Below are 23,868 nucleotides of genomic sequence, written 5' to 3' on the forward strand. Positions count from 1 at the left end.
CAATCAAGAAGGCAAGAGCAATGGGGATCAAGGATTCTATTGGTTCTGTGTGAAGGCACATCCACCCTGTTCCAGACCACCCATAGTAGTGCATCAGCCTAGCTGAAGAGTCGGATGGTGCCATCTGCCCCAGAGGAGAAGATCCATGGCTGTGTGGGGTGGAAGGCCACATCCAGAACACCCAGATCTCGGGTCAGTGTGTGCCCCTTAAGCACCTTGACGGGTACCAGCAGTGGGTTCTGCAGCAGGTCACTGTGGAAGAGAGGGATTCAGGACCCAGTGGAATGGTCCCATGGGGAAGACTGGGCAAGGGTTAGCACTCACTTGTACACCATGCCATGGCAGACAATAACACTGCCGTCATCTGAGCCAGATGCAAAGAGTGGGTATCGGGGGTGGAAGGCCACAGCCCGCAAGGCCTTCTTGTGATGCCTGTGGAAGAACACATTAACAGTGGGCTCCAGCTGAAGGGGCCCCGCTACCTACCTCACCCTAACCCACCTTACCTCAGCACTTTGTATGGCTTGGTGGAAAGATCCAGGTCGAACCACACCAGTTTGCTGTCATAGCTACCACAGATGATGTTGTCACCTAGGGCCAGAGGCAGTGGCAGTCTTTCTCAAGACTCGGTGTTTGTTCCCCAACCCTGACTTGAAAACTACACGCCCCTCACCTGCTGGGTGCACAGCCAGGCTGGACACCCACTTGCAGTTGGGCATCAGCTTCTTGGTAAGCTCCTGGCGCAGCAGGTGGTAAATGCGGACACTGCGCTGAGAGGCCACGAGCAGGAAGGGCCGGGTGGGGTGGAAGGCCACACACTGCACCTGTCCATGGCTGCGGCGGAATGGGCTCTGGCTGCGTCTCCTGCTCAGCTGGTGGATCAGCACCTGTGTGTGTCCTGGGCTAGACAGCACCACAGCCAGGTAGTCCCCTCGCCCATGCCAGGCCACCTGTGTCACTGGCTGGAGAAGAGCAATACCGGCTGATTGTCGGGCCAGGTCTGCAGGTTCCCGTCCCCTTCCCAGCACATACACACCTTGCTGTGGCAGATGCGTAGTCGCAGGCCTCCCTGGCGCTCTTCCTCTGAGGCCTCCAGCCAGCGGGCTGGCTGCAACGTTGGCTCTTCAGGTGGAGAGAAGGCATCCAGCAGCTGGTCCGTGCTGCTCACCACCAGCCGGTCTCCCAGGGCTGGGTTCAGAAGCAGCACTGCATCATCCCTACAAACCAGGGCCAGATACAGCCCTCCTCAGCACAGTCCCCACTTTTCTGTGCCCCATCTCAGCCCTACCCCCAGCGTCCTAAACTCACGTGGCTGCAGCTACTAGGCATATGGCGGGATTGGGGTTCCAGGCAATGCTCCGTACCACACCCCCAACAGGCACAGTCTTCATACAGCGGGCAGTGGCCACCTCCCACAGCTTCAAGGAGCCATCATCAGAACCTGGGTGTGGCAGTGAAGGCTCTTAGCACCTGAGTCTCTCACCCAGATCCCTGCCTCCCAGCTCAGGACAGCCCCCACCTCAGACCCACCTGAAGCTAGCCACTGGCCCCCTGGGGAGACACTGAGGCAGCGGACAAGGTCACTGTGGCCCCTGTAGACCTACAGAGAAGGAAGAGTGAGAAAGACAGACAGACACATACCCCGAGGACACCTGCCCACCTCTGATTCCCCACTTACAAGAGCCTGGCACACAGGGAAAGGCTGAAGGTCTCTTGGCCGAGGGAGCTTGGGGATGAGGTCTTCAGGATCCACATTCACCTGGGGCAAGGCAGCACATGGTTACTACCTCCATCCTACCCTTCCCTAGGACCTATGTGGGCTACCTCACATACCCTCATCTTTCGTTGCCGTGGGCACAGATATAAGTCAAGGCAGCGCTCAAAACGCTCCTGGATAAAGCGGCCATAAGCAGGCACAGTCCTCAGGCTGGGAAACTTCTGTGGCAGGAAGTTAAGCTTCCTCTCACAAGGCTCCTGCTGCATCCATGCCAAGCGCTGGGGAGACAGGAGATAGGTGAGAAAGGATCAGGGAACATGGCTGGGTACCACACCCACTTCCATGCAGGCCCACCTCCTCCTCAGTGGGCAGGTACTCGGGAGGTGGGTTGTAAGACTCAGCATGGCCAGGCAAGGCCAGCTTTGGTGCAGGCACATGCATCTTGTGGCGCCCCAACACAGCATTCGGATCCTCCTGGGCCCACAGGTCATAGAAGCTAGGGGTGGAGTCTTGGGGCTTTCGAGGCTTGATCCAACCCATCTTGATGGCATGCACCATTCGAGACACCTGCACACAAAGCTAAGGTCAGGTGGCAGTACAGGAACCTTACAAGGTGGGGTAGAGGAAGATGACAGGGTCCCCACCTTCTCCTTCTCAATTAGGGATGGAATGAAACTACGCTTGTCAGCTGGGCGGTTGGTCACAGGGTGGATCATGACGTCACCACTGAAGAAATCCACAGCTGGCTAGGGAAACAAGCGTAGATGTTAGGCTGGGGAGCTCCATGTACTTGGGACCCTGGGGCCAGTTGTTACCTACCTCATGGGGGTTGAAGCCCAAATCTCCAAACTGGCCTCTCTGAAGCCGCTGTACCAGGGCCACCTGCTCATCAGTCAGCCGCAGGTCACGCCCTGTCATCTTGTCCTGCACAGTGCGCCTGAAGGGAAGCCAGTCAGAGCCATACTCCAGGCCTGAGGAACCACACAGGTTCTGACCCAAGGCCCAACTCACCAGAAATCTGGGTCATCCATTTTGTCCAGAAACTGGTCCAGTTCGTCTTGTGTCCGCAGGGGCTTGTAGATACGTTTGCCATCCAGGTCATAACCCACATGTGGGAAGTCGTCGTACCATGCCAGGGGCACATTGCCCACAGTGTTCCGAATGTCCTGTAGCACAGGCACCACATCAGCACCTGTCCCTACCATACCTGATCCTCTTCAAGCCACCAAGGGCAGAAGAGACACCCTAGATCAGCCTCAAGTGCCCAGAGACCAGGTAACCCGACGTCTGCCCTAGCCCTGGCCCCAAGGTCTGACGTGGCATGGCAGGGGTGCTGTGCCCCCTTCCCCCAAGCTCTCTGAGGCGCCAGAGCTTTACCTTCACATTTTCCACTGAAGTGATGCCAACCCTAGCCTCCCCCCTTATTGGATTCCTTGGCCAGGGCTCTGGGCAGCCACAGACAGGGATGACCTCATCGCCTATGGGCTCCCTCCCCTGGCAGAGGCCTTAGGCAGAAGTGGGTAGTTACAAGGCAGGAACCATGGGAAGACCTCACCCCACAAACCTCCATTTTGCTCGGCAGGTGACCAGGGACCCCCCTTCGAGCACTACTGGTCTTCCCCCTCCCATTTCAGTAGGCAGAGCAGCCACATTCCTGGACACACATTCCTGGTTTCAGCCCCTGCCAGCCACCACCCTCACTCCTCCCAGGCTGGGGACTGCTGCCCAGGCGGCCACTTCCTGCAACAGTAGCCACAGGGAGGGGAGCCCAGACATTACTAGCACAGCTGAGCGCCAGCAGCCCCCCAGCAAGACCCCTTGGGTCCTGTCCCACTGCACCTGTCCCTATCAGCCCTTTCCAACAAGTTCATCCCCCAAATACCCTGTACCCTTGCTGAGTGCTCTCCACCTAGGGGGCCACTTCCAAATTGGAGGGATGGGGAAGTGCCGATCTTATTATCCACGTGTGCACTGGCATTGAGGAGCCCTGTAGAGCTCAAAGCAGGGATGGGGGTGGAGTCCCTCAGTCAGGATGGGTCAAGGGGGAAGTTTGTGGCACAAGGCAGGCACTGGTCATACAGCCAGGTCATTCCAACCCCACACACCCATCTCTAAACTGCCACTGCTGGATTCGTCCCCCCCACAATGTGTGTGCGCGCGCGCGCATGTGTGTGTGTGTGTGTGTGTGTGTGTGTGTGTACACACACACACAAGGCCTGGCACAACAAAAGACTCAAATGCACATGGAAGGAGAGTCAGACAGGGTGTGGCCAAGCACTCAGGGCCAGGGCAGCTGGGTGAACTTAGGCATGCCAGGGGAGAAAGCCTGATTCCTAATTTATCCTCTTCCTCCCTGCAGAATGAGTAGTATGGGCACCATGGTCTTGGGGCATCAGTAGCACCCCAGAAACTCCCCAGCCAGAAAGATGCTCGGGACCCCCTAGACACAGCTATTAAAAGGGAAAAGGTGCACAGGCTCCGCATAAACTCCTCCAGGCCTGGGAGGGAGGCGGAGGCCAGGCGCGGGGGAGGAGCCGACTGCTATAAAGGCACTGCTCTGCTGGCGGCCCCACTCCAGTCCGAACACATGTGCCCGCCTCGCCCGGCAGCCGCCACCGCGGGGCGCAGCGGAGACCCCTGGCCCGGCGGCCTGTGGGGGCCTAAAGAGGCGGCATGAGCAGCGCACCGTGGAGCTGACGCCGCGCCCCCTGCCCCTGCCCGGCTCATGTCCTTCGCCATGCTGCGCTCAGCGCCGCCGGGCCGCTACCTGTACCCTGAGGTGAGCCCGCTGTCGGAGGATGAGGACCACGGAAGTGAGAGCTCAGGCTCCGATGAGAAACCCTGCCGTGTGCATGCAGCACGCTGCGGCCTCCAGGGCGCCCGGCGGCGGGCGGGCGGACGGAGGGCCGCGGGTAGCGGGCCGGGACCCGGGGGGCGGCCAGGCCGCGAGCCCCGGCAGCGGCACACAGCGAATGCGCGCGAGCGGGACCGCACCAACAGCGTGAACACGGCCTTCACCGCGCTGCGCACACTCATCCCCACCGAGCCAGCAGATCGCAAGCTCTCCAAGATCGAGACGCTGCGCCTGGCTTCCAGCTACATTTCTCACCTGGGCAACGTGTTGCTGGTGGGTGAGGCCTGCGGCGACGGGCAACCATGCCACTCGGGACCCGCTTTCTTCCACAGCGGTCGTGCGGGCAGTCCCCTGCCACCGCCACCACAACCACCACCTCTGGCCCGAGACGGAGGCGAGAACACCCAGCCCAAACAGATCTGCACCTTCTGCCTCAGCAACCAGAGAAAGTTGGTGAGCAGGGCCGGGAGCGTGGAGGGGCCCCAATTTACTCATCAGCCCACACCTGCCAGGCAGAGAGGTGCCAGGCAAGGGCAGCATTCCCTGGCACCTACACCTGCCACTGAAGCTGGGTCCAAAGGCGGGAAGGGCACATAGGAGTCACACCTTGGGACACTGACTGCCATTGGTAGTGGTCTTAGGGACCTGCAAATAGAGGGTCAAAAAGTAGCGCAGAGAAGGGCCACCCAAGAGAAGGTCTGGAGGAAGGGAGAGCAGCGGCAACCTGGCAGGGCTGAGGGGCTGTCCCAGGCTTTACTTCCCAGCAAGTTGAGAACTAAAAGGAGCTGAATTTGGGAAGTAAGAAGCATATCCTTAAGCCCCCATCCAAAGGGGAATGCTGTGCGTGCAGTGAGGCAGTCAAAGAGGACCCCCCTCCCCCGGGAGGGGGTCCATGTGCCACTACCCCTCTCCACCCCAAAGCATGGGGCACCTGCTGCCCCTGCCCTGGGCTGTTGAGACCTGCAGTTGGATGGGCTAGGGGAGAAGGCTGAGCTGAGAGATGCTGGCCGGCCATGATTTACTGCTCTGGCCGCACTTGGTGGCACCGGAAAAGCAGGGTGAGCAGGGAAAAAATACAACGGCTTTCCCCAATCCCCATTTCCTCTCCAGACAGCACGCGTGAGCTCCTGGGGCCTGAACATCTGGGAAATTTAATTTTACAGTTTCGGCTTGCAGCAGTGTGCTCCCCGCCCCAAAATGCACTGGGGGGGGGGGCAGGAGCTGGGGACTGGGGTGCCTTAGCGCTGGCCACCCTAGACAGTGCCCCAACAGGAAGCCAGGAAGGTCCGTCCAGGCAGTGACACTAGGTCTCCACCCAGACCTGACACACCCCCATCCCCTCTGCAGAGCAAAGACCGGGACAGAAAGACGGCGATTCGAAGTTAGAAGTTGGAGGGTCCACAGCAACCAAGAGGTGATACCACTAGTGAAGGTGGATGCCACTGAAGAGCCACGGAGAGCCCCACCTTGGACCTGAGCTGAGCACAGGTCCCCAAGAGCACGCTCACCAGGCCAGACCCGCCCCAGCTATGAGCAGGGCCTATGAACAGACAGATGGACAGGCGGGCTATGGCTTGACTCTAAGTAGCCCAACACTTACCCAGGCCCACTGGAACTTTCCATGCTGACTCCCTACCTGGGCCAAGTGTTGGCACCTTGTGTCTTTAATATGATAATATAAAGTCTGAAAATTTTGTATAATTAAAAATGAAACAGTATCTTCCAACTTGAGGCAGACTTTCTACCTCTCGAAAGGATCTGAATTCACTATGACCCTGAGCTTTCTCACTCTATCTTCCCAGAGTGAGGCAGAGGTTTACATCACCCATCAAGAGCCTTGTACCAGGGACCTGTGATGGGGTGGGGGACAGAGGAGAGAGAGGGTGGAGAGGTAAAGAGAAGGAAAGAGGAGAGGGCAAGCCCACCTCCCATGATAAGAGGCAGCGAACAACACTGCAGCCTTGCCTCCTCCCAAGGAGCATGGTGAGGGGATGAGATGGGGGTCTCGGGCTCATGGACGTTTGGTTTCCCAGCAGTGATCTAGTAAAAGTGAGTACAGGGAGTGAGTAAGCAGTGCTGTCCAGTCAAGCCAACTACCAGGCCTAGACGAGCCTGAGGACAGCTACCCAAATGTCCCCACGGATACCCACCTAGGCCCACAGACTGCCACTGACTGCCAGGACTTGTGCTCTGCCTCCAGCTGCACACTGGAAAGATTCCTAGCCGTCCGACACTCTGTACTACCCAACTCTCCCAAGGATCCCTCTGGCCCCTGAGGTTGATTTAGACCCTCACCAGGCGCTGTGCACAGCTGGCGGATCATTAAACTCCTGCAGGTGACCATTAGTTGCGTGGTACATCAGAGAAGAAAGGCCAGGCCTTACTTCTGGCTGGGTGGTGGTGGGGAATGGCAGAGGGCACCAGGTGCTGGTACTGGCAGGCCTCCTGGTCCCTGGCTGGGGGGAGACCAGGTGTTGAGGCCTATGTGGGCATCCTCATAGGGCAGGACCAACGTGGCCCCCTCCTCTGTCCTGAAGGGCTCCAGGGAACGCCGGTGCAGGAAACAGTGGTGTAATTTTGGAGGAAATTCTCAAAGCCAGAGCCATTAAGGCAGGGGTAGGGGGCTGTGTCCAATCTGATAGAAATAGAACAGGATAAAGAGTCACAGCGGCAGGTTTCGTTCAGAAAGAAACCCAACCCCAAATTTCCTCCACTTAATCCTGTAGGAGCCCACAGCTGCTCAGAGGGAGGGAGAGGAGGGCAGTCACTGTAGAGGCTTCTGCAGCCCAGGAAGCCAGAACCTGGAGGCGCAGCTGGGGCTGAGGGAAGCCACCTTCCCCTCTTGTGTATTCCTCATACAAGGCTCTGCCCAGCTTCACTTCCAAGCTACAAGGACCCTGTGATAGATGCTGGTTCAGTCCTGAATCACAACCTGGCAGGGTGCACCTGTATTCAGCAAAAGGGCACCACCCCCACCCAAGGACCCCTGCTGACCCTCCTCTTCTGCTAGACAAGGGTCTCTTGCCCCTTACCTACAGGCCTCACATTTCAACACCTAGGTGTCAATCTCCCACACAAACCCTAATGACTGAGTGGGTATCTGCTTCTGGGGTCAGAGTGGCTGGGCAATCTCATGAATAAACCAGAGGAGCATGCACACGAAAGGCTCTGAGAGAAAGTCCCCAAAGAGCAACCTGGAGAGTACAGGTAGGGACGTTTGTCCATGTATACAGGCTGCCGATCTGAGCGAGCAAGCATGGCTGGGCAACAGGGGACTGCACAGAGGCCCAAATGGTGCCCAGCTAGCTAGCTCCAGGAGGCATCTCATGACCTAGAACCCAGTAGAGGAGGAAAGAGCCAACTGAGGATTAGGGCAAAGCAGGAGAAAAGCAGGGAAGGCCAGGAGCTGGTAATGCTCGAGCTTCAGCAAGACTGAATGGTAGGCCAGAGTCAACCAGACAAGAGCTGGAGGCTTGGGTGTCAAGAGGGGTCAGATGAAAGGGAATAGGCTGTGGGGCCGGAAGGCTCTCTAGAGACCCGGGTAGTTGGGGTGAGGCACGCGCCCGGCCAAGGCCTCCACTGCAGAGCCTGACTCTGAAAGCGGCTGCAGCTTGGCCAGCCTCAGGCCCGGGCAAACGGCCCAGCCACTCCCTGAACTGCACCGGTAGCAGTGGCTGAGGGCTTGGCCCGACAGCCAGCAGGAGGAGGGGAGGGGAGGGGAGGGGCGGGAAGAACACTCCGTCACCCTCCACTGCTCCAGATTCAAACCAGACCGGGGGTGGCATGGTCCATTCCCATCCTGTGGCTCCACGTGAGTCCACAACAGCTTATGGCCAAAGAGTGGCAGGTGCTCCCTACCCACCACAGCCCCTGGCATCCTTCCCAGAGGGCAACTTCACCCTCCACCACACTGAGGAGCTGTGGGACAAAAACCAGGGGCTCCCTTGGTGTGTGCCCCACAGAGGCAGCTGGAGGGGGGGGGTGGCCCGCGCCATGGGCCAGCAGCCACCCTTGCGAGCTGAGCTGGGCTGGAAACATTCGGCTCAGCCTCAGCTGTCAGCTCCCTGTCCCCAGCCTGGGGAATGAGCTGCTGGCGGCACCACATGATTCATCACCAGGCCTGCCTGCACCCCAGGCCAGCCGCCCCCGCCCTGCTCAGCACCTGCAGGCTGCCAGGAAACACATGTGACCCCTTTGGGTCAGGCCCAGCACTGAGACCCCAGGCCAGGCTGGTGGACGACAGACAGACCCAAGTGCCATGCTTTGGGGAGGTGGGCACCCAGCCCCTAGGAAAAGCCTGTGGGATGAGGTGGGTAGGTCCACATCCATCCCTCCGTCCTATCCCATCTCTTCCCCCCCACTCCCCCCACTGCACCGGACACAGTGTCGGCTGGGACTTTTCCGCTCTCGATGAGCCCCCTCCCCTCCCCCCTCCTCAAAGTGGCTGCAGCTGTCAGGACCGCAGATTGGAACTGCAGGTACGGGGCTGGCCCGCTGCCCACCTCCCTCCCGTGTCTGTCTGCAAGAGAGGAAGCCAGCCCACCTCTGGAATCCTTCACTCTCTCCTCGTTCCGCCTCTCCCACCTGTCCCCCGGGAGCACGGGGTCAGCCGCCTCGCTCAGTCTCTCTCTTCCCCGGCCCCTCTCCGATTACAATGCGGGTAGTGTTCACTGTTGCTCGGCTCCCCCTGCACCAACTACCCTCTTGTCTCAGAGCTCACTCACGGCCTTCCTGTGCTGCTGCCTCCCCCTCCTGGGGTGTCTTATCTCTCAGAGTGCTCAGGACTAGCCAGCTGGCCTGGCCTCACATGCCACACTGACCCCAACAGAATGCTCCAGATGGGATGCTAGGCTCTGAAACATACACTAGCGGCCTATTCAGCAGACCAGAGGGAGACAGTACAGTCTCTTCCTGTTCTGAGGCCAAACCAGCTGAGACCCAGCAGGGGGTGACCATGCAGGTACCACCTCGGAACCTATCACACCTCCTTACCAGAATGCTTCCAGGCCTCCATGCCCTCTGCCACGCTGACCACCCCTTGAGGGGCTGACTGAGCCCACCGGAGCTGTAGACACCTGGGAGCCTACCTATTGCTTCCACCTCTCCAGCAGAACAGAGAGCTAGAGTCTTTAGCACATGTGGAAGACACAGGAGAAGGAAAATAGCTGCCCAAGGTCCAGCTTGCTTGTCCCTCTCCTGAGGCTACTCAGAATCACACAGTCTTCTCCCTACTTCTGCAAGCAGGAGACCCCAGGCATTCCCACACAGGTACTGGAGTTGGGTACAGCCTTAGGGGGGCTTCTAGCTCTAAAGACTGAGGAGGGTGAAGGTCTTTCTGAGTCTCATTAGTCAAGCTCAGTTGATGCTTTAAGTAGGAGGTAGGTCCAGAGTATACTATACATACTGACCCCTTCACCAGCCCTCTAAACTCTAGACATCTCCAAATCCTCAATATGGACAATTTCCCCTATCTCTAAGCACTGCCCACATATACAAGGTTGCTGAATGTGATTCCTGGCCCTGCACAGCCAGCCTCCTCAAAGGGGACCTGTTTTGTGCTTCCAACAACTCACTGTAACCAGCAGTCCTTGCCTTTCAAAAATCTGCCTGTGTTACACCCCAGACCTGCTCTCCAGGTGTCCCCCAGTCCAGCACGAAAATCCGGATGTGAAGTAGCCTACATTTACATGCCAGTCACAGTCAGGACCAACTCTAACCCCCATGAGGACATGGATTCCTCCACATGCTTCCACCTTCCTCCCAAAGGCACCCCCTGCTGGCTTGGGCACTCTGATGCAATGTGGCTCTTAGAACCATCAGGCCAAGCTCAAGAGATGGTACTAGGTCTACCTGGTCAACAAGTACACAGCAGTCACAGAGACACATGCCCAACTATGCCCAGTAATCACTGGTGAGTCCCTAGGTTGGGCAGCCCCAGTGGGATGGGGCTGGACCTCAAGGATTGGTCTGAGTCTGGCCAGAGGCCCCATTCGGAGGCAGGCGTAAGGCTAGCCTCCTCGGGTGGATGGCTGCCAGAGCAGTCTGCACAGACCCGGGTGCCTTCTACAAACAGCAGGGAGGGCCACTCACTCGCTGGAAACCTGAGCCCACAGGCTCCCCTGCCAGCAGAACACAAGCAAGCATGGAGAGAGTAGAATGCACGCAGGGAGGCGGCCAGGACACTGCTGGCCGGCAGGCGGGGGTGGCCCCGGAGGAGCAGAGACCGCCAGCGCACTGGAGGCAGCTGCCGGTTCAGTAGCTGGGAGAAGCCATTAACTGCATTTGGCGAGAGAGCAGAGGGGATCACAGGTTCTGGATGCAGACAGGCCAGGCCATGTCCCTGTGGGATCCTGAGTTATAGATTGGGGCAAGGCCGGGGGATGGGGGGTGCTAAGGCTGTAACAAAGACCCCAGACCCAGCCCCCTCCTGGCCAGAGGCTGCACAGGGGATGGTCCTAGGCCCATTGTCCTCAGGGACTGGAGGGATACTTGCAGGGGACCAGCTCTTCCCAGACTTTCCAGGCCAGAATTCATGGCTTCCCCAAACTCCTCATACTGCCATACTTCTTGAAGAACAGGGCTGTAGGCCCGCTGAGCAGATGCATGGGCTTCTCCACCTGACCAGGCCTGGCCTTGGTTTCTCCTAGTTGCTTGATACCCGAGGAGGGGCAGCATTGGCCACTCACCCGCCCTTCTATCCCAGTCCACCTCCCAGGGGTCCCAACTACTGGATGAGATCACGTCTATGGAGCCCCACTGCTGTAGGGAGGAGATGAAGTGACCGTGTGGGGGTGGGGCAGCCACACAGCACAGCTGCTCTTCAGTCGCCCCCCACCGCACTCCAGCCCCACCATGCCTAGCAACTCATCCAGGGGGCTCTATCCCCACTCAGCTGAGCCCATGTCTGTGAATCTAGGGGAAGAGAAGGAGGAGCCAGAGTACAATCAGAAAACAGTGATCCAGGCTGCTCGGTTTAAGAGTCGGTGATGTTGGGGGATCCTCAAAATGTAAGACTGGCAAATGACAACAGGGCTCAGAAGCGCCCATGTTCCCAACCCTGGCCCCAGATTCAGACCCAAGAAGTGGTCAAGAGAAAAGGACAGGATTCCCAATGGGGCACCTCCACCTTCAAATGGCAGCAGGCTAGACAGGCTTCCCCCATTCCACAAGACTGCCGTCCTCTAAGCTCCTGCTGAAGTCACCACCACCAGGACAAACCACATCAACGCCTTTCCAGAATCCCTGTCCAGAGTCCTGTAGCAGGTCTGGCACTACAGTATGGCCTACAGAGCTAATTCTGCTATGTGGCTCAGAACAGCCTGAAGTCCTGGGGTTGATACCACTGGTTCCCACCAAAGACACTTCTGGCTGTCCCTCCAGAGACCCAGAAAAGCGCCTGACCTTTATAGGTGCGGAGGGACCAGGGCACAGCCAGTTAGCGCAGGCTTCAGTCTGCCAAGGACTCTCCATCTAGATCATGACTTGGAGATGTCTGCTGTCCTCAGGCCTCTCTATCAGGTAGCCAGGGACTGATGGCCATGCCTCTCTCCCTCCCAGACCTGGCCTCTCAGCTGTAATCACCTTGCTCTGAGAAGGAGAAAGCCAATCGCAGCCTCTGGCGGGGAACAAGCCCCAAGCAGACTCTGGGGAGAGACGCCTAGGTCCAGCCTGGCTGACCCCTGAAAGCAGAGCTCTGAGGTCCCTTCCAGCTGCTGACCAGCTGTATCAGGCAACTCAAAAGATGGGTATCTCTACTATTGTAGAACTGTCACTCAGACTTACACATGGGAGGAAAGAAGGGGCAGCTTGCACCCTATCAGAGCACAGCACGAGGCTGCCCAGCCTCCTTAAAGGGCCACTGGACAGGCCCTTTGGGGCACACCTCCCTGAGGGCAGGCAGGGGCAGGCAGGCCTCCTTCAAGGCATTGACCAGTTCTGGGAGCCCCTCCCCCGACTCCTATTCTCCATATACGATCATCATTGATTTCTCAAAACACCAAGCATAAAAAAGTAGCCGACAGGATGTGGCTGCCGACAGCCAGGGCCCCTGGGGGGGAGGGGAGACAGGCAGGGAGCCGTGCTGTGCGGCCCCCCTTGCCGGTGCACCCGCTGCTCCGGCCAGGAAACCAATTTATTTTGTTTTGTCTCTGTTCTCTGAACACGCAGCAGAGACTGGATCGGGCTGTCGGCCAAGGCTCCTGTAGACACTGCCAAGAGAGCTTGAAGGTGGGGAGGAAGCCCAGCCAGAGAGGGGGCGCGTGTCTCCCCGAGGCCTCAGGGACAGCCCCTGACAGGCAGGCAGGAAGAGCTCCTGAGAAGAGGACCTAGCCCTGTAGGCCCACACTAGAGCCAAGATGAGACTCCCAGGTTCACAGTCTGGGCTATACAGTGGCCAGCGTTCAGCCCTGGGACCAGGCCTCACCAGGGAGGGACAAGCTGCCAGGTCCACTGCCTCTGTGTGCATAGGCTTCAGAGCTTCCAGACCCTGCTGGCATTCTGGACACAGTCCATACCCTCTCGATGCCTCCACTCCCTGGGGATTCAAGGGAACCCCAGTCCAGCATGACACTTTCCTCTTCATGGCGTAAATCCCCTGCCCTATACAGCAAAGTCAGGAAGGTCCCACAGCCACCACCACGGGAACACCAGAGAAATGAACAGACAAAGCCAACGAGGAGACTAGGAGATGCCAGTCCTGCCCTTGATACTACTGTGCCAGCCTCAGACAGGGTATGGGCTCACTCACCTGCCACCCTCACCTCTGACCCCCCTGTGCCCACAAGACAGACAAGACCCTTCTAAGCCACGTGCAGCCTCTCCCCTCCACCTGGCAATGACACACTGAATGTCACAATGAAGGGCCGCTTCAGTCATCCATCCCAGACCCCCAGATTGTTCTTCCAGATACGGGGAGGGCCTGAGCCAGGCCGCCTACTCGGAGTACAGCAGCCTCATGAGAAGCTGGCTCTAACCAATGGCAGCAGAGCCCCTGCAGGAAGTCCGGAGAACACCCCGGTGCTCTGCTAGCTTGAGGTGCAGCACCTACTCTGGGCTCCTTGAGGTACCAGCTCGGCCCCAGCACAGACTCTCAGCTCGTACAGCAGGAAGTCAAGCTCAGCCCGGGTCTCACCTCCTCATCAGAGGTATCCTCTTCATACTCATCTCTGGTCAGCGCTCCCATCTCCTCTGTCCTTGGACGAGGGGGTCCTGCCTGTCAAGAGAAGGGGAGAGAGTTACTTTGGGGGTCCCTGGATGCCCTCTGACTATCAGGAGGACCTAGCCCACAGCTCAGCCCCATTCCCCTGGTAACTGCTTGGGGATAACCACTCTCCCAGTGCTAGGACCTAGATCCATAGACCACATCAAACACTGTGCCAGCCCAAATCTCTGAGCAGCCCCGACCTAGCCCAAGGACTCAGCACAGGATGGAAGCTGTCCTAGGTCTCAGTGTACTTCAGGGCCTCGGCCGCTGCACCCTGCACCACAGGACCTACCTAGCCATGCTCCCTCAGGGCTGACCTCTGCTCTCTAGCAGTCAGACAGTGGGTGACACTAGATGCCAGGCTACTAAGGGAACTGGGAGGCAAACCCAGCCATGGGGCTGGCTACCACTCACCCACACCACCACCACCACACTAATGTCAAAATCAGCTACACTGGCCCAGGGCCAGTGGTCCCACAAACGGTCCTTCTGGGCCCAGATCCGGCAGAAGAGACTCTGTTCAGACCTGCTCAGACCTGGTCAGGGAACACAGGAAGAGGCATAAGGAGAGCAGTGCCACCACTGGGTGACGCCAGTGTAGACAGATGACATAAGCCGCGGGGCCTCTGTCATAAGGGCCACCTGGAACCACGGAGAAACACACTGGCCAAGGGCCTAGAGAGATGCCCCAGCCCTCAAAATGCCTAGAGGCCTAGACCCCAGGCACCCTCCACCCCTATCACTGCTTCAACAGTAGGCTGACCTTGTCCCCTGGGTCAGAGTGGATGCCACTGAGGAGTCATACTCCAACCTGGAAAACAGATTCTCCCTTGACTGGGGAGGCGGATGGCTCAGACCAGATCGGGTTTATTGGCAGAACCAGAACTGATGGAGAAAACAGGCCCACCTCTCACCCCTGAGGACAGTAAAGTGCTTGGAGCAGGAACCCCGGTGTGTGGGCGCCCCCGCCCAAAGCCCTGCTCCCTCTTACCCAGGCAAGAGCCAAAGGCCTGCTCTTCCTCCAGCCTGTTTTTCCCTTCAATATAAAGAAGACAGAAGACTAAGCTTTTCTCCAGGCTCGGAACAAGGCAGGATTCAGTTTCCATATCTCCCCCACTTCCTTGCTGGACACCAGAAATGGGCTGCAAACCCCAGCTCAGAATAGGGCCCCAGCAACAGAACTGGCAGGCACATCTGCCTCTGCTTGAGCTCAGCAGGCCCCTGGCAGCGGCACTACAACACCAAGCTTCTGGGTAGCCACTGTTCCCAAGGCAGGTGCCTACAGCCCTGGCCTCGGGCAGGGCCCCTAACATCTCAAGTCCCCTGAACGTTCTCTGCCAGGCACTGTGCCTACACAACCCACAGCAGCTCACAGGCCATGATCTGAGTCCTGCGGGAAGAGACTTGGCAGCCAACACTGTTTGCATCCTTACTGTTTCAGTGCAGAGCAGTGAAGGGTATACCTGGGGTGCCAAACACCGGCAGGCCTTTGGCAGGGGTTAGGATCTCCAGTGGTGAAGCTCAGGAGCTCCCTCCACATATATGCTCTTCCCAGGCACCTGGCCTTCTAAGGAACAGCAGCTTTACTCTGGATTCCACAGCTGCAGAGCAGGCAATGTCCACCAGAGGGCAGCACTGACACAGAGCAACAACCCAGGGACCAGTTCCCTGGGGAAATGAGTGCCCTGGGCCTGAGGAGGGCAGACACTCACTCATTCTGGGAACAGATATAGGGAAACACATTTTCTCAAATTCTCTGACCCCGTTTTTGAGGCGAGGTACTGCTCTATAGCCTAGGATTGTCTCAAATTCTCTTCCAGATCCAGCATCCTAAGTACTGGGTTTACAGGTATACATGTTTTCAACTTACAAATTGGGGGCTGGAGAGATGGCACAAGGGTTACAAGCACTGGCTGCTCTTCCAGAGGACCCAGGTTCAATTCCCAGTACCCACATGGCAGTTCACAACTGTCTGTAATTCTACTTCCAGAAGATCTGACACCCTCATACAGATACATTAAATAAATAAATCTTCTAAAAAAAAAATTAAAGATGACCACTAAAACATCCCAAGCACAGACAGTGGACTAAGGTACAGGACTCCCACAGCGGCCAGTTTCCTCTAGGTCAGGGGTCCTTTGCAACCTGCTGTCTACACACCTCACTCTCTCAACCCAGACGGAAGGGCTGAGGTCTCCTGCTAGTACCCACTGGCAAAAGGACACACCCCCTAGACAGTTCACAGCCTAAGCCTGGCTCCAGAAGCCTTAGACAGTCTGGGGAAATGGGCCGGGGCCTCCTGGAAAGGACTGAGGTCTCAGGCCTGAAATCCTGCCCAGGCACCCCTTGGCAGTGGGGCAGTGTGCAGCCTCAAACAACAACACTGCCAACCAATGAGAGGCCAAGTGGCTGGTGAGGGGCGGGGTATGAGGTGACAGAAAGGCCCAGAGATCAAGGAGGCAGTAAGATGCCAGCCAGGTGTGGTGGCACACACCTCACCACTTGGGAGGCAGGTAGAGCTCTGTGAGTTCAAGGCCAGCCTGCTCTACGTGCCAATTCCAGGACAGCCAGGGCTGCACAATCCAGTAAGAACTTGTCTCAAAAGGGGAAGGGGTGGGCAGTAAGGTACATACAGCTTGAACAGAGACAGAACAGGACTAGAGGGCTGGCCAGTACACAGGAAGACACCTCCACAGAAGCCAGCAGAAGGAGTCAGGGCAACTAGAGACCAGGATAGGTGTTGGGAGAGCCACAGGAGAGGGTGAGCGCCAGGTACTGGAAAACAGGTTGAAAAAAGGCCCCAAAGGAGCCAGTGAGCCAAAGACAAAAAACAAATAAGTGTCCATGGAAGAGCAGGAAAGGCAGCTCTTGCTTCCTCCAGACCTTGACCTCTGCCGGTCCAGACTGAGAATGACCGCAAGGACAGAGACGTGAGGGTTCTGAGAGCCGAGAAGGGCATCCAAGCCAACACGGTGAGTGTTTGTTTGTTTTTACACTATTTGTTTACTTATCGCGTGTGTGATGCACATGTGAATATGAGTACACATGTGAATCACAACATACATGGAGAAGAGAGTTGGTTCTCCACCATGTGGGTTTTGGGGATCAAATTCTGGTCATCAGGCACAGTGGCAAGCGCCTTTATTGGCTGAGTCATCTTGCTAGCCCTAAACAATCTTCTTATAATAATACCAGCAACAGATTCTCCTCTGTCTAACCTGGCCACGCTCCACTGCCACCACCAACCAGGTATAGGACAGAGGCCATGCCTCCTCTTCTAGGAAGCAGGCCAGGGTCAGCCAAGTCAACTTCACATCCCTTCCCTGTGGTGCAGAAAAGAGGAGCCACCTCCAGCATGCCATGCCCTGAGGAAGTGGAAGGCATGCCAAGACTACCTGTCCCTTTCCTTCTCTCTCTCTCTCTCTCTCTCTCTCTCTCTCTCTCTCTCTCTCACACACACACACACACACACACACACACACACACATACACATACACACACCAAATTCCCAACACACAAAGATCAATCCAGCATGCTACTATTAACACAAACCCACTGTCCCAGCAAAGGTCCTATGCTGGACCTTTAATCCCAGCACTTGGGAGGCAGGGTCAGGCACATCTCTGTGAGTTCGAGGCCAGCCTGGTCTACAAAGTGAGTTCCAGGACAGCCAGGAGGACTACACAGAGAAACCCTGTCTCAAACCTTATCCCTCCAAAAAGAAAAGTAACTCAGAAAAGGGCTGAGGAAGGCTAGGGAGATGGCTCACTCAATAAATACTTACCATGAAAGCATGAGAACCCAGATCCCTAGCACTCATATAAAAATCTAGGCATGAACCAGGAGGATCTCTGTGAGTTCAAGGCCAGCCTGGTCTGCTTGGTAAATCCCAGGATAGCCAGAGCTACAGAACGAGATCTTGTCTCAAAAACAAAAACAAGCTGAGCAACGGTGGCAGATGCCTTTATTCCCAGAACTCAGGAGGAGGCAGAGGCAGGAAGCTCTCTTAAGTTTGAGACCAGCCTAGTCTACAGAGTTCCAGGACACCCATGGCTACACAGAGCAACCCTGTCTAAGGGAGGAAAAAAAGCATAGTGGTGCACACCTGTAACCCTCAGCCTGGAGAAGTGGGACAGGAAGACCCTGGCGCTCTGTGGCAGCTAGTCTCGCCAATGAGTTCCAGGTTCAATAAGAACCTCTGTCTCAAAACAGTAAGATAAAGGTCTCAGGAGGCAGAGGCAGGCAGATCAATGTGAGTTCTAGGCCACTTAAGATCCTGTCTCAAAAAGGGAGGGGGGCAGATTTAAGGGCTGAAGGGACAGCTCAGCATTTAAGAGAACTTACTCCTCTAGCAGGACACTGGTTCAGTTCCCAGTACCCACACTGGTTAGTTCATAACTCCAGTTCCAAGGGATTAAATGCCCTCTGACAACGACAGTATATGCATGCACATGGTACACATAAATCCATGCAGGCGCGCGCGCACACACACACACACACACACACACACACACACACACTTAAAACAAATAAAATGGGGGCTAGAGCGATGGTTCAGTGGTTAAGAGCACTGGCTGCTCTTCCAGAGGACCTGGGTTCAATTCCCAGCACCCACATGTCAGCTCACAACTGTCTGTAACTACAATTCTAGGGGATCTAACACCTTCACACAGATACGAATAGACAAAACATCAATGCACACTAAATTAAATAAAATTAAAACAAAAGGGCCAGAGGGCAGCAAAGTCTTTCCCAACCCTACACCAAGCTCACCAATACTGGGGCCTGGCTACTCACACCTTCTGCCCTGACCAGACATTCCATGTGTGGCTATGTAAGGGCCCAGGGCCTTCACTTGTATCAGGCCTGACACAAACAAGCCAGGGCTGATAGAGCATGATACAGAGTCAAGTGCCTGTCAGGGAGGGGCTGGGAGGAAAGTATTTCCATGTTGGGCACTGCTGACTGTAGGCATTTTAAGACATGACAAGGCCAGTGAAACAGTCCAACAGCAAGAGGACTTGCTCTGCAAACCTGATGGCCTGAGTATGATCCCCAAAACTCACAGTGCAAGAAGAGAACCAACTCCCACAGGATGTCCTCTGACCTCCACACACATGCCGTGGCACGAGCACACCTGTACTCACACATTTAATAGTAACATCAAATAAGCCATAATGACAAATCTCTCTGCTCCTCTCAGCCCACCACAAAAGGCGGTCCTTCCTAAACCTGAAAGGGCTTGTGGCTGCTTAACCCACTAGAGGAAGCAGCCTGGACGGAGACTTCTTGGCCCTGGACACAGGGCGTGACAGCCATGACACTGCCCATGGAGTGCTCATCTCAGCCCCGGAATGTAAGTGACAGGCGTGTTCTCACCAGGATAGACTCTGAGTGTCAGCTTCCTAGGACAGAATGTACCAGACCCTGTAGGATGCGCACCCTTCTGCCCCACAAGATGACAGACACTACAGTTCAGGGACACAGTGACCCTCTGTACCCTACGTCACCTCCATGCAATTACTCTTAGTGTACAATTCTGGAGGAAGTAGGGAACACCTGCTCCCTCCTTCATAGTCTGTAAGAGAAGACAAGTCCAAGAGCAGGGAGGCAGGGGAAGGGCAGGGGCAGGACAGGGGATGAATAGGTTTAGGGGGTGTCTGTTCAAGGGAACTGAACCGACTAGCTGGGAGAATTCCTGGATACCTCCGCCCTAGCCCCAGACACCCACAGCTCCTACATCATACTCCACCAGATGGCGCCAACACGTGGATGCCAAGTCTGCCAAGATACTTCCAAAGCACTTCCCAGATGCTGATCCCAGCCATGCCCCGGAGCTCTACTGAGAGCCCAGCAGCATTCTTGCTAAAGGTGGTACTAGGTCAGAACTCTCCTGTTATTAGATGAAACGCTGCACATACCAGGATTGTTACCTGTTCTTACATTCTTGCAGGGTAAAGATAGAAACAGCCACTTCAACATCAAGGGGATGGGGGGACATGACACACCAACACACCACACGTACCTCAACATCAAGTTTTAGATTTGTTATTTCATGTGTACGAGTGTTTGCCTGCATGTGTACGTCTGTGTATCACATGCCTGCTTGGTGCCTGTGGAGGCTGGAAGAAGACACTGGAACCCCTGGAACTGGAGTTACAGATGGTTGGGAGCTGCCACTATGGGTGCTGGGAATCAAACCCAGGTCCTCTGGAAGAACAGCCAGTGCTCTGAACCACTGAGCCACCTCTCCAGCACCCTCTCAAATCAATGTTTTAAAAAGGCCAAAACCAAGTATGAGCATAGGGGAAAGAAGGAGTCAAATGGACACTGACGAAAGAAATGGCCACACACTCAATCCAAGTGAGGACAAGACGCCACCAGCTGAGGTGTGCTGTGGCTCTTGCCTCCCTTGCAAGACATTCTCAGGTCAAACCCCCAGAACCAACAAGAGGAAGAGTAAGGGCAGGGAGAGAGAAAGGGGAGGGAAGAAGCAGGGAACGGGGGAGGGAGAGACGAGACCGATGGTGTAAACTGTCTCCGGGCTCAGTGAAAGACCCTGCTCAGCCAAACAGAGTGAGAAATCAAGGAAGACACCGGCATCAACTCTGTGCCCACCCCCAGGTGTAAGCCACACACGAGAACAACGCACTTATATACCACACCCACACAAAAACAAAACAAAACAGGACTCATAAAAACAAAAAGCTTAGAAAGGGGAATGGTTAACCCCTGCCCCCCTCAATCTTACAAACTGTGGTCAACATTTCTTCGACTTACCATAACCAAGACAAACTAGGCCCTGGTTTCTTGGTTTCCAACCTGACAGCTGACTTGATTACCCAAGGTCATGATTTCCACAATACCAGGGCCACTGAAGGGTAAACCATTGCACACTAGTTTGCAGACCGCTTTGAACTGTTGCGTTTTAGTCAAATTAAGCTTTTCTTTGTTTCTTTTTTTTTTTTTGGTTTTTCGAGACAGGGTTTCTGTGTAGCTTTGCGCCTTTCCTGGATCTCGCTCTGTAGACCAGGCTAGCCTCAAACTCATAGAGATCCGCCTGCCTCTGCCTCTGAGTGCTGGGATTAAAGGCGTGCGCCACCACCGCCCGGCTTTTCTTTCATTTTTATCAAGCCAAGAGAAGAGTGTAACCTTGCCCATCAGTACAGCAATCCATCGCCTCCGGTGCCAAGGGCAGCTGGCCCATGGGCAGCTGGGCTGGACTCCAGTAGTTCCTGCTTTTTCTACTAAACATCTCCCAAGCGGTGGCATCCCCATCTTGGACTCTGCCTTTAGCAAATTCGGTCCATACCTAGACCAAGTGCCAACCTACTGTCCCATAGAGCTAGCCTCAGAATTGTCTGAGGGGCAAAGACACAGGTATGTCATATTCTCAGAAAAGACACAGACAACTGAGGTCGCAATCGTCTGAAGATGGAGAGGGGACCAAATTCCTAAAGACACCATGGAGAGGACAGTGTGGTACAGTGCTTAGAACAGCCCTCATACAGCAGGCATGTCCTCTTTCTGGTCACACTCATGCACAGGAGAGTCCACCCTCACCCACCTGGGCCTGCTTCTCAGAAGTCTCCTCCATTCTATCGTTGTCCTTGTCACAACCGGTTCCATCCACTCCTTCACTGTCGTCCTCACTAGTATCACTGCCGGAATCCTCGAGGCCTGAAAACACACTCTCCTCGCTGTCAGAGAGACTGGAATCGGAGTCACGGAGAAGTGGGGGCTGCAGGGAAAGACAGTGTGTAACAACTGCCACCGGCAGGTTTGCTAACACAGGAACCACACACAGCAAAGTTGAGCCCCTGGTCACATACCTCCACCTGCGTCAAAACCATCCCCCCCCACCTGGGCCCTCCTTATCTGCTGCCTCTGTTGACAGGACCTGCCCTCAAAACAGATATACCAACCCCTAGTGCCCTGCAACAGAGGGACTTTTCAAGAACATAGTGGCTTTTGGGGGCTCAGCTCCCACTCACTGTGTCACCAAGCCCAAGTGTCCTCTACTGACAAACTCCACACCCTACCCTGGCACCTAAGTGTACCAGAACCGGAAGGTCACTAGCTAGGAATGGGGCTGTGGCCTGAGAGGATCAGAAATCCCTGAAGGCTCTAACCACTTGCAATAGAAGCTTCTTGACCTTAAAGACTGGGACCAATCATTGATGGACAGACAAAGGCGGAAAGTCGGAGAGTAGTAGACATGAACTGAAATTTACCTGTCGCAAACTAAACGCATGTGGTGCTTTGAATGGCCCTCATATGCTCATATATTTGAATGTTTGGTTCCCAGTCAGTGGAGTAGTTAGGAAAGATTAAGGGGCATGGTCTTGGTTGGAGGTGTGTCCTTGAGAGTGGGCTTTTGATGTTTCAAAAGCCCACACCAGGCTGTCTCTCTTGAAGAAAGCTTAGTTACTAAAAGCTCTTAACTACTGCTCCAGGGCCATGCCTGCCTACCGCCATGACAGCCATGGACTAGCCCTCTGAAACTGTAAGCAAGCCTCCAATTACATGCTTCCTTTTTTTGTTTGCTTGATTAGTTTGGTTTCTTTAAGGCAGGGTTTCTCTGTGCAGCCCTGGCTATCCTGGAACTCATTTTGTAGACCAGGCTAGCCTTGGACTCACAGAGATCCACCTGCCACTGCCTCTCAAGTGCTGGGATTAAAGGCGTGCACCACCACTGCCTGACTACACTCTGTTTTTTAAGTTGCCTTGGTCATAGTGCTTCATCATAGCACTGGAACTCACCTGCTATCTTCTTGGAGCAGAAACAGTTCTGAATGCAGCCCTACTGACTAGAGGCCATGTCATATCTACCATAATATGACAACACGCATTGTGAACAGGTCTCTATCACTGACATCCAAAAGTTGAGCAAGAACTTGAACACTCTTTAGGAAGCATGTGATTGCAAAAATTTCAATTTTGCTGTTTTCCAATAGGCTAAGTATTGCCTAACTGGCTTTTGGACTCATGGTTTGTTGTTGTTGTTGTTTTTGAATACAAGGTCTCACCATGTAGCCCTGGCTAACCCAGAACTCAATACGTAGACCAGGCTGGCCTCAAACTAACAGAGATCCATCTGCCTCTGTATCCTCAGTGCTGGAATTAAAGATGTGTGCCACTGCCACTGGCTAAGTCTTGCCTAGTTAAGTGTCCTTCATTACCAACACGCACAGCTCAAGTGATTCTCTTGTTATTGACATCTCCAAAACCCAGCTACACATCACCGTAACAAGTAAAAGTAGTACAACTAGTTAGAGCACAAACAACTGACTCCTAGGGGCCTATGACCTAGAACTGCATGTAGGAAGCAGCTTAGGTACATTTCAAAAAAAAAAAAACCAAGGAGACAGCTTAGGGGAGGTCACCATTAGCTCTAAGAGACATGGCTGTGCATGCCTTCGGCCACCTGGACTTGCTGGAGCCCCACCAGCAATCCTAAGGAGCCCAGCAACAAGGAGCAGCCATGATTCCATGACAACCAGGGCTGGACGCCCTGGGTCCCATTTCCAGGAGTCTATAGTCTCCCGTCTTCTTTTACTACGCAGCACGCTTGACACACTGCCACCGGAGCACAACACCAGCACAACGACAATCTTTTCTAGGCCAGGAAGCGCAGGCGGAAGGTTCAGAGGTTGTGGTGAGGGGCACTCCTAAAGGTCTCTGCCTTCCTCAACACGGTTCAAGCCACAGAACTACCCCAGGTTTCTAGCGCCCCGACTCGGCGCAGGCAGTGCTCTGCTGAGGGTTCCAAAATAACAGCCCGAGCAGGACGAGGTCCTTCCGGGCTCCCGGCGACCCGCAGGACAGCAGACACAGCACCACCACGGTCCGGCCTCCCTGGCCTTGCCACGTGCACGCCTGGTTCACGGAGGGATGCAACCCGCCGCCTCGAGGTTACCTCTTGCGGCTGCTGCTCCTGATCGGGTTCCAAACGCCGCTTCTCTGCCAGCGATCCGGGTGACATGCGGGCCTTATCCCACGCCCCCGCCATGCTGCGCCGCGCCGGCTACCGATAGACTGTCGCTTCCGGCAGCGAGCGCGCCTCGTGTGCCCTCAGCCAGGCCCCGCCCAAC

General features: G+C 55.7%; 2 protein-coding genes across 2 annotated transcripts; one reads left to right on the plus strand and one right to left on the minus strand.

Annotated features, from left to right (window-relative positions):
• Nucleotides 1-21: 21 nt before the first annotated feature.
• On the minus strand, nt 22-23,847 carry Bop1 (BOP1 ribosomal biogenesis factor). The gene is made up of 16 exons (XM_036208797.1): nt 23,694-23,847; nt 21,342-21,515; nt 13,702-13,782; nt 2,729-2,883; nt 2,537-2,654; nt 2,362-2,463; nt 2,072-2,284; nt 1,834-1,995; nt 1,679-1,759; nt 1,531-1,600; nt 1,309-1,441; nt 1,037-1,217; nt 674-962; nt 507-591; nt 325-432; nt 22-252 (listed from the first exon to the last, which is right to left on the minus strand). The coding sequence occupies exons 1-16, from the start codon at nt 23,784-23,786 to the stop codon at nt 99-101; spliced, it is 2,199 nt and encodes a 732-aa protein (XP_036064690.1). The 5' UTR covers nt 23,787-23,847; the 3' UTR covers nt 22-98.
• On the plus strand, nt 3,909-6,297 carry Scx (scleraxis bHLH transcription factor). Its single transcript, XM_036208798.1, has 2 exons — nt 3,909-5,024; nt 5,919-6,297. The coding sequence occupies exons 1-2, from the start codon at nt 4,443-4,445 to the stop codon at nt 5,955-5,957; spliced, it is 621 nt and encodes a 206-aa protein (XP_036064691.1). The 5' UTR covers nt 3,909-4,442; the 3' UTR covers nt 5,958-6,297.
• Nucleotides 23,848-23,868: the final 21 nt, after the last annotated feature.

This window comes from Onychomys torridus, chromosome 16 (genome assembly GCF_903995425.1).
Source record: "Onychomys torridus chromosome 16, mOncTor1.1, whole genome shotgun sequence".
Taxonomy (NCBI): Eukaryota; Metazoa; Chordata; class Mammalia; order Rodentia; family Cricetidae; genus Onychomys; species Onychomys torridus.

Bases quoted from the DNA above. Each gene is read 5' to 3' on its own strand.
- Scx (XM_036208798.1), top strand. From the start codon at position 4,443: ATGTCCTTCGCCATGCTGCGCTCAGCGCCGCCGGGCCGCTACCTGTAC. The intron at 5,025-5,918 runs GTGAGCAGGGCC...TCCCCTCTGCAG, and splicing joins TCAGCAACCAGAGAAAGTTG to AGCAAAGACCGGGACAGAAA.
- Bop1 (XM_036208797.1), bottom strand. From the start codon at position 23,786: ATGGCGGGGGCGTGGGATAAGGCCCGCATGTCACCCGGATCGCTGGCA. The intron at 2,884-13,701 runs GTGAGACCCGGG...CCTGTGCTACAG, and splicing joins AGGATACCTCTGATGAGGAG to GACATTCGGAACACTGTGGG. The intron at 592-673 runs GTGAGGGGCGTG...CTCTGGCCCTAG, and splicing joins CCTGGCTGTGCACCCAGCAG to GTGACAACATCATCTGTGGT.